The 18,712-nt window shown below is 27.2% G+C and overlaps 1 protein-coding gene across 1 annotated transcript in view; it reads right to left on the minus strand.

Annotated features, from left to right (window-relative positions):
- LOC132940523 (protein phosphatase Slingshot) overlaps window positions 1–18,712 on the minus strand; it is a 67,233-nt gene that overhangs the window by 35,205 nt on the left and 13,316 nt on the right. Inside the window, exon 2 of the mRNA XM_061008182.1 lies at window positions 12,678–12,739. Coding sequence (XP_060864165.1) covers window positions 12,678–12,739 — 62 coding nt within the window. The remainder of the gene's footprint in view (window positions 1–12,677; window positions 12,740–18,712) is intronic.

The following is an 18,712-nucleotide window of genomic DNA, read 5'->3' on the forward strand; positions in this document are numbered from 1 at the left end:
CCTAAGACTTAAGATAGCAAAACGTCAATGGTATTAATTGATGAACCAAGGTGTTGGCATAACTACTATATAGGTTAAGGTTGTAGAGCTTGTTTGGTTATGATAACAGCATTAAGTATTGTATAATTATCGCACTAATTAAATATAAAATAAAAATTAGATACCTAAAATATAAAAAAAAATTAATTTAAATAGGAAATAACAATTGTTATATCGATGTAAATCAAACATTACAAATCAAATACTGAATATAAACAATATTGAATGTATAACTTATATTATATATAAAAAGATAGTTAACAGACAACCGTTTACACTGCAATATTGTTTAAATAAGTCTGACTCTGGTGAATTATTTGAATAATTCCAAGCATCTGTTCGAACACATTTTTATTGAGCACCGTTAATTTTCAAAATGTTAAATGACAAAACCACAAAACAAATTAAACGACGTAATCTTCATAAAAAAAATACAATAAAACACTAGTAATACCTCATATTAACTCAAAAAGGTTTTTAATAATAGATACAAATATACAATGAAATATATTAAACTGTAATATTTATTTAATTCAGAACTTGTAAATAACTATAATAGTATTAAAAAGAGCATACAGTTAATAGTATAAATACTCAAATCACTTAAGTAAGAACAAAACCAAAAATACGAATGAAAAAGTGGAAACATTTATTATGTACATTTGGCGCATTAATGTAGGTTTTTTTTAGATTTATAAAAATTCATCATAAATTAAATTTTTTGTAAGAAAAACAAGATATATTGAAATTAATAGACTTCAGTAAGAACGTCTGGATCATGGCCAAGGTCTTTAAATTTGATGATCAAACTTAATTTAATAATAATAATAAAAATAGTTTTAAGTTACACGAGTTAAATAAAAATGTTGATTGCATATTAGTGATAAGACCCCTACCTAATACATTATTTAAATTTCCATATTGGTTTAGATATTAGAAGAAAAGGATTTTAGAGTTTTAAATTATGCAACTAAAATATTCCGATTCATATAAAATTTCATATTATTATATAAATAATATGAAATTTTATAATGATAACAGTAAAAAAAGGTGGTTGACTGGATGTCGCTCTGCTGTTAAGTAAGTTACAAGTGGGTCACTGTATAATGGATGGTATTAAATTTGAATTCAATGATTTTCTATAATTTTATAAGAAAAACGATTCTTAGCGGAGACGGTTTGTAAGTGTGGATATTTTATATTACATTTATAATGTTATTACCTACTTATTATGAATGCAGTAGCCGGTAGGTTGAATTAATATTATAAAATTACAACAAAATAACTAAAATCATTATTCTTGGTTATTTAAGATGTAAATTCCTCCGAATTTGTTTTCATATTTTTGAGATTTTTTTGGTTACAGAATAACTTATTTATGTGAGACCTTATTTTAAATTTTCAATCCTTAGCTATAAAAGTTGACCATTTTATACATTTTTAATTTTTAAATTTTATAATGTTATCAAAAATTGAATTTTAAATGCTCATAAAAAAAATTGTCTATCTATTTTTAATATTTTTCAACTACAATTGTAACAATAATTAGGAGCCTTTTATTAAATTTTCGAGCATTATTTCCCAACAAATAACATTTTAATGACATCCATATCAAACTAATAAAATTGGAAACTGAAAATGTCTGTAAACCTCTCAAAACAAGTGAAAATATTTTTAAAATGCTAATATAAACAACCAGTGAAAATTTCATGTACCACGATCATTTGTTTTAGAGTTACACCAAAAACCATAACCGATTTTACATACAAATTCCCGTTATTCTCGGCACTTTTGAAAACTATTGGGAATTTTAAATTTTGACCTCCCGAATGCACCTACTAGATTCACTTTGCCATCGAACAGGATACTCTTGAAGAAAATGGAAGCAGTTTTACTGCCCCAAACGGTGATGACAGACAAAAAAAAACACACACACACATCATTATAAAATCAATACATTCATCGCTCCGCTCAAAATCTAAAACATATGAATATATATTATTTGTTTTAATATTAATACATAAAATTATAACAAATAGAAAAAAATTTGATTCGTTTTAAAATGTGTAACTACTGAAATATTAAATCAACGAAATGTCCGATAAGTATAAAATCATTCAAACCTTAATCTAATAATAATAGCCTTTAATTAAATAACTATTATTTAACATATATTGTCAGATTAATATTTATTATAGAGATAAATACCATTAGTCTGACTTACGTCTACGTTAATATATATTATCAACCGGGATTATTAATTCAATAAGAATTATGTATCAAAACATACATGCAACTGTGATATTATACTGTCAAAACTAGTTTTAAACTTAAATATTGCATTCTAAACAGCTGCAGTAAGCAACCATTTCTAAAGAATTGGTTTACACTTTACATACAGTTATATATAATTTATGGGAAAATTGAGATAGTTATATAATATATTATTATCTATTGTTATTGTTTTTAAAATTTATGATTCACTAAGGATTACAATCCACCTGACAAAATTAATAATTTACTTATGTCACACGGTATATGCCTATATTTTATAATTGTGAAAATCCATATTTTGAGTTAATTGTAAAAATAATAGGCAATAGCAATGCACATATAAATTAATGAGTTTTGAATGTATTAATTAAAAAATAATTTATGTTTTATTTTTTATTTTTTCACAAAAGCATGCACCAAGCAATTAAGATTTGAGTAATTTAATTTTGTGTATCAATTGCAACAAATTTTATTTTTATTTTTTGGAAGTACTCATAGAAATGACATTGTTTATGGTTAAAAGAAAAGTACTTATTTCGGCGCAGAGTTATATTTTTTAAATTTCCCTTGCTTACTCAAGCGGTTAACAATGATTTCCAATACTTAAAGAATTAGTAATGCCAAAAACAAGGTGTAAAAAATAATTATAAAACACATATTATTTAGATTTCATTATCCTAATTTTCACGATTTCTTTTTGACAAACAAATTAATGTACTATAAACTGCTACGACTGTCCTTCGGGACTAAATAAGTAAAACTAGATTTTTACGAAAACAGTGTTATAAGTTATAACGCAGTTGGCAATTTTCAGGATGATGACGATATTCTTTTACATATAATAATAATAGGTACATATTTTACTTTTCATTTTTTTCCCATTTATTTTTAGAACTGCGATATTACACATTTATAGGATAACGTCTAAACATGTTTCAGATACAAGTACGGACGGACATATACTTAAGATTGCAATCAGAAGGTTTTAAGATGTCAAATACTATATCTAATATCTATACTACCTTACAATATAATATATAAAATATACTTTGTTTATCTAACCCTAGGGCTATTCAGCTTTCTCGAATCCAGTTTTCAAATAGTCTAATCAGACGGTATCAAAAAAATGTACGTTATAATATGCTTTGAATAGGGTTTTAATTAAAACTAGCTATCATTTATAAACACATGTAAAACTTTTAATTAATATTGACAAGTCACAACTGTACTTCTATAATTTATACAACATTACTATAATATATTAACAATATTCGTTGACCACCACCTACACGTGTTTTTAAAAACTATGTATAACCATATAGTGAGTGTCATTAGTGGATGACTTCTCACCTCAAGTGTAGCCTGCTGTAATTTACTCTAACCATATAAACTTATTGTGCCCCTAAGGTACAGATTGTTTATCCCAAAAAAAAAAAAATATATATATATATATATAACCATATAAATCAGTTCAACACTATTATATACAATCGTAAAATACAATGTTAAACAATACTCATTCTTTGAAGTCTGAACTATAATTGTGTGTTGTTGATGAAACTCAAAACATGTAACATTCAACAATACTAATTAATTAAATTGTTTTAAAATTTAATATTTATCAACAATCACGAATTTATATTGTTAAAGTAAACGAAATTTGTCCTTTAATAAATAAGGACTTAATTTTTTCTTATTTGTCACAAATAAAAGATATAATTTAATATGATATTTTGTGTATTTATTTATTGTTAATTTTTATGATTTATACTAATGAGAAAATAAAATCGACTTATATAAGTTTATAAGGTATTATATTACAACAACTAATGAACCGAGAAAGGCCATATTATTATTATTTTTTTTTTGTATACTCATTCATGTGCAAAGAAGGTTAAAATATAAATGTATACTTGTATTTAAGACCTGTTTAAAATTAATTATCAGGGACGGTAACATAATTATAATTCTTGTATGTTACTTATACACAGAAGATTTTTTACATTAGAATATATCGTATTAAAATAAATAATAAAATTGTATTAATGTATCACAGATGCATATATAAATACATAATTAGATTGTATGAAATTGGACAGCTATACATTATGCATTTACCAAGTTTACATTAAAAATAAACAAACATCGTATAAAGGAATTAAAATTTATAAGTTTAACACTTTATAACTTATAAATAATGAATATTCAAATAACAGACAGTGATAATATATATAGACAATATAGTATTTCATGGACTATACCACTATGAACGTAGGTCAATGGACTTGTATTGAAATAAAAACAATGAACATCATAATAATTAGCCTAGGAGGCCATTGTTATGCGTAACCGACGGTAATTGAAGTTATTCTTCAAAGCATTAGATTTGATGAATGGTAGAACTATAGTGATAATGTACATTGTACACGATTATGAAAAATAAGAGAAAACTTAGCAAACTTTAAGCATATACAAGATAAAAATATTTGAGTTAAGTATTAATAAAAAAAACAATAGGAATCTTATAGCACAACAATATTATTATACCGCACGCGAATTCGGTACAGAATTACAAGAATAAAAAAAACACGTTACACGGGAGATATATAATATTGTTTTCACGATCGACTAAAAAATAGGTTATAGAACAGAAATTATATAATATATAAAAAAAACGATAATAATAATAATAATATCGAAAAACAGGAACTCCAGCAGAATTATGATAATGCAGGCCGTAATATACTGTACGCAGAAAAAGGAATACAATAGTTAGGCATATATATTAATAAGTATAGTTTTAATGTAGTATAGTACCTATAGTACCTATAGTATAGTATTGTTTTTTCGGCAGAAAAGAGAAATTTTTTTTGTTACAAGCGTCAACCTCATGGCGTCTGGACGAATATACAATAGGTCATATTGCGCAACTTGAAGTTTTCCCTAATTATTGAATTTACTGACAAATCTTTTGTATGTGTAATAATGTAGTATACAAAATTTTTATAATTTGTATGTGTACGAGTGTATGAGTGTGCGCCAGTGCGCGCGCGTGCGTTATGTCATCGCTTTATTTCGGTAATAACTATATAGTAACAGTAGCCGCAGCACGCGGGTTTCGACCAACCGACGAAAACTACGTTATAGCAATGTCGTTATTGTGCACAGCAGGAAATGATATACTTTACATTTTAATATGACCCCATCGTCGTCTTCGTTCATCTCAGTTGAATTATTCTAGTCAATATTTTAACGATATACATACTCGTACCTATAATTCAAACATAGTATATAAATTACCATCGTCGAATATCAAAGTAGAAAAATTGAATATAGCAGTTACAACATGATCTGTTTTAAATTCCATGTACACCGAATATTCAGAGGTATTTTATATTGACGCAAGTTGTTGTGTATAGGCATATAATACATAAATACATTATTTTCACGGATTTATATTTTAAAATATTAAATTTTTCACGGAACTAAAAAATATTATTTTTAAAGCATCATCCCTTTCAATATCGAATACAGACGGTACTAAACTACAGTAGTACAGCTAAAGTAATTTTTCGAACATTTTAGTAAATTTTGATAAAATAATATTGAAAAACAGTAAAATAACAGTTAAAGTAGGCATATTATATGTATATTTAGTAGCAAGTACGATTAAATCTTTATTTTTTTGAATAATATTTTTATTATAATTATAAAAACCACCTGTCTCAAAGTTAATTCTTTAAATATGATTTAATAATTACTTTTTTACCATATTTTTAAATCAAATATAGATAGTTATACCCAATGCTTGTAAAAAAAACTATTATAGTTAGGTGGTTTTACGTATTATTATTAATAATAATTTTATTTGTAAGTCTGTAAATAGTAAATACGGTGCTTTATATTAATTTATAAAAACCAAGTGCAATAACAACTAGGTATACCTATGGACTATAACAAATATTAAAACAGTTACAGGTTTTAAAATAAATAATGAAAATATCATGTGAAAATAACTAATAACATAAAAATAATATAATGTCTATCATAATTAAATGTTAATTAGCATAATAATAACAATCTATAAGAGGACGTAGTGGTTGAGCGGACTATACGGCGTCGGCTCCGACGCGTACCGTCACCGGTTCGAATCTCGACCACGGGCGGCTCCTCTCTCTAGGCTGCAACTGTCTAGAGAGCGAGGCCGCCATCCCCCGACTGGGCATGGCAGAAACTTACGGGTGCCCAATTTGAAATTCTGCCAAAACTAAAAACACACGTGTTTACTAAACCTACAGTACACACACCCACAGTTAAAAAACCATCCAATGGCCTAAGTTGCCGCGGTTTAATCAATATAGAAAAAAAAACAATCTTTAATAATAAATAACTATACCTATCTATAATTTCTAGGTTTTTTACTAAAATTGAAAAGAACACTATAAAGATAAATTACGCATATACAATTTGTATAAATCTAAATTTGTTTCATAATCTCAAAAAAGTTTATCAATGGAAAATATTGAAATTATCAAAGTAGGAAATGCATAATGTTTTAAAATATTACGGATATTACCAAAATATCATTAGAGTACCTATTCAAAAGATATATCATATTCCAATAAAATCATTATAGTTACTCGGAATATATATATAAAATAAATATTATGTTTTGTAATTTTATTTAATTTAACTCTCGGTGTTGATCGAATAGAATAAATACCAAAATCAAAGAAAATTAATTTTATTATAGTATTATACACTTTAATTATTTATCATAGATTTAATAATATACGTAATAGTGTTCGGTACACATTTCCTATAATGTCATGTGATAGTTATATCAATTGATAGTCGGTTTCATGTTTTATGAAAGAAGAAGCACGTAATACAAGTCATAACATAAACCAAGGTAACCTAATATATGATGATTTATTGTAAGCTAATGACAATGTAATTTTAAAATATTTTCAATTAAAACGCACACTGAAGACAGACGTTTTACATAATATAGAACTTATTTGTAGTTATTAATTATTATTTGCAAATATTTGGTTTTTTCAAAAATATATAATATATTTGCTTGATAGCTATATAATTTATCATAATAATTAATGACAGAAATATATAATAATATAGGTATATTATTTAAAATTTGAAAATCATTTGTAATTCGGTAGGTTAGTATATACTGACTTAAAAGTTTGAAATGGATAAATATATCCAGCGTGTAAAACGTTTGTTTTGTTGACAATTTATTATTTCAAACAGATAAACGAATGCGACTTTCTGCTTTGATATATGAGGTAAAATAAGTAATATATAGTAATATATCGGGCGGAAGGACTTTATCGGTGAATGATGATTTTACCCGCGTCAATTGCGCAACCATGGAAATCGGTTAGCCAGAGCGTTTAACAAAGACAGATAGAGAAATGTAAAACGAAAAATATCTATTGATAGAAACCAGTAGTTGTATGAATGGGAATAAAAATACAGTGAAATTCACCAATTATCATCGGCTATTGTTGTTGATCAACCCTGGAACGTGAAAGTCCTATTGGCGACGAACGCCTACAACTATATGAAATGATTTCCCGCTGAACATTGCTACCACGGGGTTTAGGCCACAAAAATGAAATTCCATGTATTTTTCCGATAGAAAGTAATCATTACACGATCGGACACAAAAAATTACCCACCGGATTCACCGCAACCAACGTGTAAATTAATGAAATCCACCGTGACTGTTTTTAGTATTACAGCAAAAAATGGTAAAAATAAATACTTTTCTACCTATCTAAAATAGTTATATAGAACTATACATTAGGTAGTGTTGTTGAGAAATCATTGATAGAGGTTTGACCCGATTGATCAAGCTCATTGACGTGTAGCTAAACGATGGAAATGTAACCAAATCAAAACTAGGGCAAACTTGTCATTTGCTTTTTTTAGCCAAAGCGCTCACCAACTATATAATATAACAAAAATACCTAAAAATATTTTTGTCACATTTACATACTTACGTATAGAACATTACTTCACAACTCTATAACCACCAAATGTATCAAGATCAAAAATCCATTAGTTAAAATAAGATTTAAAAATCCATATCAAAATCGAAATTGTTTGTTTTATGCGCAGATTTATATATTATACATTTATCTTGTAAGCTTTAATCTTTAAACTTTTACACGCAAATTGTTTAATTATTTAATAGTTAATAGGCATTAAAAGAATTATTAATTAATTAAAAATATTACGGAAGCTAAGTATAATACCCAGTTATATACAGTATAATAATAAATTTAAGAAAGGCATTGATCATAAAACGTATGTATTTAAAATGGTGAATGGGTCAACTACTGCAGTTGTATATAGCAATAATTATTATTATTGTCAGTTATATAATCTAAGAAAACTTTTTACTTTGCGATGATAAATTAAAATAACCTGTAGGTGCAGCAATTTAAACTGTTTATTCGAGTATATCATAATATAGTCACACGACTTAATACGTGCGAGTGGTATTGTGTAATATTAAATTAATTAATTATAAGATTAAGTGATTCAAGCAAATATAAGTAAATTAATCATTAATTTTAAAACTGTCTAAATAAAAAACAAATTTGTTATAAATATTAAATCAAGCTTGATAAATTACAATTGTATGTGTATAAATAAAACCTATACCTACCTTTTAAAAATTGTAATTATAAACCTTTACATTTGAAAATATAGTATCTAAATTATTACTTAGGAAATCATAATTTGTGGAAATAAAATATAAATTATTATAGTTTCTTGTACTGATAAAAATGACTAGGTATTAAAAAGATGCACTAAAGTACCTACAAAATATCGATTTTTATAAAACTAATTAAAAAATTACCCTAATAGGTAGCAACGGAGATTTTTTTGTAGTAGTATTAAAACTATATTTTCTCTTTTAAAACCATGGTTGCATCCATTTAAGAAAAGTCATATACTTAGTGATCTATTTCAGAAAAGTGTTACAAAATACAATCCGTAAAGATACAACTGGTTATTTTCTACTGTCCGTATATAACTTCTCTTTTAACCTAAAATTATCATTTATCTGTCCGACATACACGCAATAATAAGTCGATACACACTCATATATATATTATCATTTAATTATTAATTATTATCAATAAAAAAAAAAATTATTTTGACTATGAAATTCATATAAACGATAGTGCTTATTCAATTAAGGTAGCGACGTTTTATTGGAGAATTTGTATAGTTTCAGTCTTGATAAGGTTTAAAGTTTAAACATGTAAGTAAGTACTATTGGAGTAGATAGAAAATTATATTATTTTATAGATTTACAAATGGAGTTGGTCAATACTAAATAGTATTATAAAGTATTCGATAAAATCGATACCTATTATGTAACTTAATGTTTGGTATTTATGGAAGTAATATACTTTTATTTTTATTTTGTAATTCGTGATCAAGTGTAGGTTTTTTTAATTAAGTATATTATTATTGTCGAGTTATTATTTCTATTGGTTTTTCATATAATATAAGAATAATAGTTTTTATTATCTTTTCGAAAATTAATTGGAACAACTTAAATAATAATAAGCTATAAAAAATATTTTAAAATTTAAGTGTTGAAAATATAAGTAGGTGTAATGTCAACGATTTGCTTAGTAATGTTTAATATAGTATGATGATGAGCGATCGATTAAAACGACGCAATACTTCTATAACTTATCAGTATGCTCAATAAATCGTCGTCACGACACATTACTACATTATATTTTAGTGTATATGAGTATTATAAAGTCTGAAAGGCGCAGATTTCTCCGGATGCCCTCGAGCATCTTTATCTCCGGTAAAAAAACATGACAAATTATTATAATAATAATAACAAATAGATCTCTACCGATGAAAAATTATTACATAACGAGTATACTTCGGCAGACAATATAACAATTTTCGATGGTTAATACCTATACATAGCATAATATTGAGTGCGAATTTTTGTGTACAGGATGCATACATACAGTCATCTGGTAAGATAAAATATGGGTTGTATAATATGTACCTATGTTTTTCGCATAGATACACATTGACCGATACGGTTTCATAATAAATTACAATTTGTTGGATTCGGTGGTCCTGATCAAGTAGGTACCCACTGTTCCATTACCTTCGCTATTGCTCTTTAGACCTAAACGATTTCAGACCTTGGACTGACCAAGGACGCAGTTTCAAACGAACCGTTTACGAGTTACCGTCATCTCGGAGTTTCGCACAACAGATAATATACTTACCGATTAAAAAGGCGAACATGTTAATGTAACAACAAAATACAAAATAATAACGATTTGTACAACACTTTTATTAGCATATAAATATATGTATTATAGGTTGATACCTGTTTTGAATGTGCACGAGGTTATTATTAGCAGATATGTTTATAATGATTATAATGTCAAAAGAAATTATTATTGAATGGAAAATCATTACTTTGCGGTAACGGGTTGTGAAATAAATGACTAATCGGTTCGTTCTACAAAATCAACACACTCGAGTATTATTCATTATAGGTATAGGTACTTATTAAAAATATGACTAACAAAATATTATACACACATTTTTTAAAAATGATTTAGTTTTAAATTATATTAATGTATTATACATAAGTACAAAACGTGTTGTTGTCAATAGAAGAAATCGAAATTAGAATATTACGACTTACAAGTATACACATTAAGAATTTAAAATAAAATATGAAATTTAAGATGGGATAAAATGAAACCAACACCTATAAAGAAATAGTTACAAAATATAAATATTGAAATATTATCGCTTTGAACTCAATCAATTGATGCTATCGTAATACAGATTTGTAGATATTTTTTCATTGATATCATAATATCCGTAGTTGGATATCGTATAGAATGTAGATTGACTATCTTTAATCACGCGAGTATGATCAAATCAAAATAATTTTATTACAAAATTTAATATTGAAATGTTATGTAAACTTGCATTTTTACAATCCTTACAGATTTCCTAACAGGATTAAAAGCTGTATGTTCTCAATTGCTAGTAAGTCCTATACTAGACTGTAAAAATTAAAATGTAATTATGTTGATAGCATTTTAAAATAGTTGACTTCCATTACACACACCCAGTTTTAGATTTTGAGCGAAGTGATGAATGTATTGATTTTACAGAGATGTGTGTGTAGTTTTTTTGTGTCTGCCATCACCATATAGGACAGTAAAAAAAAATTGATTTTCAACAGCATATTTTCTGGTAGGAAAGAGAATCTAGTTGGTACTTTGGGGGGGGTCAAAAATAAAAAAATATTTTTCAAAAGCGTCAGGAAAAACCAACAAAAAATTAAGGAAATACTGAGATTTTTACGGAAAACCAGTTTTCAAAAATATCGAAAAATTACTGTAGATACATACAATTTCACTGAATGTTTATATTAGCATTTTCTATACACTATAACATTTTCAAAATATTTTGACTCATGTTGAGCTATTTATGAGCATATATAATTTTCGATTTGTTTTAGTTTTTTTTTAAATTTATGTCGATAAAAAAATTTTTGCTCGGTCAAAAAACTTGAAAATTGAATACAATGACATTTAAAAAAAAAATTGAGCGTAAATTCACAATATAGTTTTATGAGTGTCTGAAGTTATAATTTTGACAAACTTCGTAAAAATCAAGTCAATTTAAATTTGTATGAAGTTTAAATGTTAACAACATTAGTTATTTACTCGATTTCTCAAGGAACATTTTTCTTATTTTGTCGTAATTCAAAAACGAATAAACGTAGATACCCTAAATTTTTACCAAATGTTAATTTTATCATTTCCTAAACATGACGACCATATAAGATCCTATAAGTATAACGACAAATACAATCTGTTATATATAGTACAATAGATATTTTGTAATAACACACTCAAGGTTTCTCGAGTAAAAAACACTATTGTCAGGAAAAAACCATTGCGATTAGTTCCGTTCTAAATTTGTTTGCTACAATAAAAGCAACGCGGTTACAGCAGTTTTGGGTGAAAGTCTTAAATTTATTTTTGGTGCAAGGCGTAGGCTACAGTATCCTTGAGTTGCTTAGAAAATCGATGAAACGGTAGTAAATACTTATCACACACACGTGCATACGCTATAGAGGTTTTATAACCGTAGGTCGCATTATGGACATTTGTCGACTAACTGTTTTGGCAAAGCTCCACTCAGACATAATATATATTATTATAATAATAATATGCACAAGCGCAAGGATATGTATTATTTCACGCAATTATCAACGTGTTATAAATCCATCGGATATGATATATTTATATTACCTGCGATTGGTTTTGATCGGCTCATCTTCGTCCAATGAACTGCCGGCTCCTGAATCCTGCAACTATCAATAAATATAAATGCATTAGACAATTACATATAGTGAGTTTTATATTTAAAGCATTAAATCACACAGATCATATTATACGATGTGATATAAATAATTTAAATATATATATAAACTAACTGTGTATAATATAGTTGAAAATACAAAAACATTTTATAAAAGTTGACCTATACTTTTAAAACAAGTTTTACAAGAAAACACAAAAACACGAAAAAGTAATTAATGCTGTTAAATGTTTGCCCGTTAGTTGAAACTGTTGTTTTCATTATTATGCATTACACTCGACTTTATTATTTTCAAGGTTAGATTTAATACGATTAAACTGCACGAAGATTGTGGTTAACAATTAACTAGAACAATTTTTATTGAATCAGATGTTTTTTTAACGAAAAAAATATAGGTACCCTATACAGTATCAGCTAATAGCTATATTTACCACGGAATAGAAGAAAAAAACCTGATTTATTTTATTTTTATACTTCCCTCGTGTGATGTATGGGCCAAGTTCAATGTACTGCAAACAATTGTATATAACAGTACACAGCCTGGCCCCATCGTTCAATATAATAATTATCATTACTGAGCACTGGAAATTGTAATTTACAGTATCTAAGCAACTAACCGCACACAAGCCTAAATCATTTTTTTATGAAGTTTATTTTCATTGTTGGTATTACTGCCAGGCTTTCGAGCGATCCGCAACATTATAATATACTGCAAGTGTACATTTTATACCCGTGAACAAAAGAGATATCAACTACAAACGGTTTGTGGTTAGAATATCACTTTCAGTGGATAAAATGCACTTTAATACACATACGCTTTATAATAAATAAGCCCATAACAAACAGTTTTAATAACGATAATTCAAGAAAATCAAACAAATGATGTATTATCCACGATAGTGCGGGAATACAATATAATCAAAAAAACATAATTTATAATTATTATTTATTTTTAAATAATACAAAATAATATATAACATATCTACACAAAGACACTAATTACAAATTAGATAAGTATTATTTAACTGTTTGACAACAACGACTTATATTTCCTGTCGTTAAAATTAAAATGCATTATAATAGTATTGTCTTTCTACTGAACACTTGAAAATGTATACTCTGTTCCTTGATATTTCGAGTTTTAATGTCATCATTGTTCTAAATTAATTTATATTATTCTTTCAATATCCTAATATTTCTAATAAAATATACTTAGTATTTAAAATAAATTATAAAGTTTTGTTTTAATTATTATGAATGATGATTTAATTATAAAATTGAAAGTTATAAATACACTTAAAATATTTAATTGATTTTTTTATGGTTATAGAAAAACTCATTATCTTAACTTCAGCACACTTCAGTTTCATAGACAGTTAACTTAGAAAAATCCGATAATGCACAATGGTTCCCTACTTTAAAAACAATTATTCAAAAATAAATGACTCATCACAAGTATAATATGGTGAAAGCTTGTTGAACTATAATTATATTTATTATTTACTATTCAAAGCCCCGGATTAATACATAATATATATATTAATTTATAACACACATGCAGTTTCTTAAATCCCAAAAGTGGCCATAACAGTCATTATACATTTATACTTAACTAGTAAAATACTTATATAAAAGTTATAGCCAATAACCTAATAAAAAAAAATAGAAACAACTAAATAACAAAACAAAAAAGTTGTATTAAATGTCTTATGAAAACTAGGCAAATATAATACAGTCACAAGATCATAATATTAACACAAATGAAATCATGTCTGAAATTAATGTCACGCTCATGACTCATACTACTAAATTTGCAATGAAATAAAATAATTGTTCGTACATTTTTAAATTTGAATTTACTGGCAGCATTAATTTTTCATATTTCTATAGGATTTTTACGTTAACGACGTCATTCGGCAGTGATTGTAACAGTGTTAAGAAGATGACTACATATTATGCGGATGACATCGTGCCCTACAATTGAACGTAGGTAAATCTGTAAATTTAATTTAGCGGGTGCCGGGCGGAAGATACGTGCGTGCAATAATAACAAACGAATGTACCTATGTCGCGGACACTTTCACTGTCACGACCCCGGCTTGCACGACCGCGACAAAACATGGTTATAGTGGATAGGGCTGTGTATAGTAGACCAACAAAAATAAAAAAGCAATAACAATAATAAAAAAAAAACCGAAATGAAATTAAATTATAGTCATTTAAAAGATTTCGAAACGATTTTCTCGGTTCTAGGTCACGAAGAGGCGAAAAAAAGGTTAAAATTGTGCAGACAAAATTAAGTCATACACACTACGCCGGCCGCTGCGTCGGTACGTGCCATAGATGACCCGTGATCTCCACGTTTTTTAGCGTATTTTTCACATTATAAAACATATAGGTAACAGTTAGTGCACTTGAGTGTCTACGAATGTGTGTATATAATTTTCGTATATGTATTGAATTTATAATTTAGCTTCTAATATATATCATTATAGTTTTTACTTTTGTTCAACAATATGTCATTAACAATTTATCAAATTAAATTTTACCAAAACACACTACTCATTCAAGCCATTCGACACACATATTTCCAGATTTGTCTAGTTTAAATAGTGTTTTGAAATTCGCATAGTATACACAGCTATACTTAAGGCATATACCTATGTATAGTCTACGATTATGTATAGGTAATTCAAACAATTTTAACAGTGTAAGACTACAAAGACTTACGTAATAGGTAAAAATTCACAAGATACACCACGCTGTTTTATTATTGTGTACATGAATAAACGGTCATTATATGAAACTATTTAGGTAAAACCCGGACTTCAACCCATGGGTAACTGCAGTTACTAATATTAACCTGATGTTAATATTTGAATTTTTTTCCGTTAAATAATTATCCGTTGCAAATTAAACTAAAACGTAAATTTAGTATTATAAATTGTATGTGACATGTGACTATGTAAGGCGTTAAAAAATTATAACCACAACAATAACGACGACGGCACTATATTGTTATGGCACGGACAGTATATAGATGCAACGCACATTAACAACGAATCTCAAAAAGGTGGATAAGTGGATGTCGCTCTGCTGTACAGTAGGTTACAAGTGGGTCACTGTAATGGATGGTGTTAAATTTGAATTCAATGATATAATATCATTGTATAAGAAAAACGATTCTGAGCGAAAACGGTCAGTCAGCCTATGATATTACCAAGTAAATTTGATGATATTATTGTGAATAAAGTAATTTATATATAACCTATTTACGTGGAGCCTTGTTTTAAATTTTCAATCCTTAGCCATAAAAGTTAAACATTTTATACATTTTTAACTACAAAATAATTAATAAATTATAAATTTGATAAATGTTGTCAAAATTTGAACTTTAAATGCTTATAAAAAAAAATTGTGCCTATGTATTTTTAATAATTTTCAACTGCTATTAGAACGATATATCAGGAGCCTTATATTAAAATTTCACGCTTTTTTACCCAACAAATAAAATATTATTGATATTTATAGAAAAAAAAACTAAAAAAATTGAAAACTGACAATGTCCGTAAACAGCTCAAAAAGAGTCAAAATATTTTCAAAATTTTATAGTGTATAGAAAATGCTAATATAAACATTCAGTGAAATTTTCAAGTATCTACAGTCATTCGTTTTTTAATTACAATAAAATAAGAAAATTGTTACATAAGAAATCGAGTGAATATCAAATGTTGTAAAAATATAAATTTCAGACGCTCATAAAAATTTAATTTAAGTTTCTTGTAGACATTTTTATTTTTGATAAAGGTAGACAAACTTATGAGTAATCTTATATTACATTTCCAAATCTTAGATTTAAAAAGAAAAATTTTTATGAATTCTCAACTCAAAATAATTTGCTAATTTTCGTGATTCTTCCGTATTTTGTCAAAATTTGAACTTTAAATGCTTATAAATAAAAACTGTGACTAAGGATTTTTAATTTTTTTCATCTGCCTTTGAAACAATAACCTAGGAGCTTTCTATTAAATTTTCAAGCTTTTTTACTCAATAGGTAAAATTGTATTGATATTTATAGAAAAAAAAATTTAAAAAAATGGAAATTGACAATGTCCGTAAACAGCTCAAAATAAGTCAAAATATATTGAAAATGTTATGGTGTATAGGAAATGCAATTATAAACATTTAGTCAAAATTGTATGTCCCTACGGTCATTTGTTTTAGAGTTACACCAAAAACCAAAATCGATTTTCTCGAAAACAGATTTTGCGTAAAAATTCCCGTTTTTCCTTAATTTTTCTTTTGTTTTTCACGTCGCTTTTGATAACTACGGGGAAATTTTACTTTTGACCCCCCCAAAGTACCAACTAGATTCACTTTCCTATCAGAAAAGTTACTGTTGAAGAAAATCCAAGCACTTTTACTGTCCTAAAAAGTGACGACAGACACACAAATAAAAAAAAAATTTTAAAAATTTAAAAAAAAACACATCATTGTAAAATCAATACATTCATCGCTTTGCTTAGAATCTAAAATTAAAACATTACATAGGTACGGATATTTTGTTGTGCCGACCACTCCACACGATATTGACAAGTACATACATACAGTAGCCCGTAGGTATAAACATTATATTATTATATTTTTGATTATCGTTTTTAATAAGCGGTTGAGATATGAGAATACTGTACATTACCGTTGCGAACCGTATAAATCAACTGTAGAGACTAGACACACATTACCTATGTACAATACTGAATACAGTAACAGTGCTTGTACGGGCATATCCATGAGGGGTTTCTGTTCCTGATCTAGCTCCCATCTATTAAAGCTTAAAAGATAACTGGTACCTATACATACTTTATAAACGCTTGACAATTATATAAATTATTTGTTTGAATTTAACTAAAGAGATAAATAGATAGAGATAACTAATGAGATTGGAAAATAAGAAATATATATAAATATAAATATTAAATACATCTCTTCTTAGTCTACACTTTGATTTTCTTACTGCAGTCACTAAATAGCCATAAATTAATATTTTCGTAAATATTTACTCTTAGATAACGATCGATTCGCATGGAAAAAAATCACTTGCTCTCGTAGGGATATAATATATTAATATATATATAAAGCGCAAACGCAGTACTATTATATTATTACGTATACGCGCTTGAGGCTATAACACTATACGGTTGCAAAATGCGGCATGCGTTTAAATCATAATATAATAATATATTATGCACCGTCGACGTCGTCGCGCGGTGGTGCAGAATGCAGATATAGTCATATAGATACATTTTATTTTTAATAAAAATACGGAGTGATGTAACGCATCTATTATACATTCATAACATATATTATATTTAGGTGTGTGTATACAGTGTGGTGCACCGGTGCACCTGATGCATTTTTCGTGTTCGACATTCTACGTGGATAAAACAATATTATTATTATTGTTGTTGTTGTAGTTATTGTTGCCCGGTTGCAAAACTTCAGCAGCACGCGGAGACCGATGCGAGCTGATGTGCTCACACAATATTGTAATTGTAAACACTATAATATAGAAAACATGCGTTATAAATTATAATTGACACTTATTGTATTTCATATTATTATCGCTCCTGCTGTTTTGACGATTATAATTACTATTATAGATTATGGAATATGGAGACATACGTGCTGCACTGCTATAATATGTACTGCTGAGGTATATCATGTAATGTATTGATGTTTAGGTAGGAGAAAAAATCGCAACTACGCATGAAACGGCTCATCGATCCAGTCTTTGTATAACGCGCGAAAGCGAGTCGTGCGCCGTTTTAAATTGAACGTTTAAGAATTAAATAGGAGAAAAAATATTACATTGCACATAACATTGACCTTGTAAAAGGTGTCTTTTATGGGTTTTTTTTCTTTCGACTGTTAAACACGAATGACGAAAGTGCTTTATAATATATTC

Source organism: Metopolophium dirhodum, chromosome 3 (assembly GCF_019925205.1).
Source record: "Metopolophium dirhodum isolate CAU chromosome 3, ASM1992520v1, whole genome shotgun sequence".
Lineage (NCBI taxonomy): Eukaryota > Metazoa > Arthropoda > Insecta > Hemiptera > Aphididae > Metopolophium > Metopolophium dirhodum.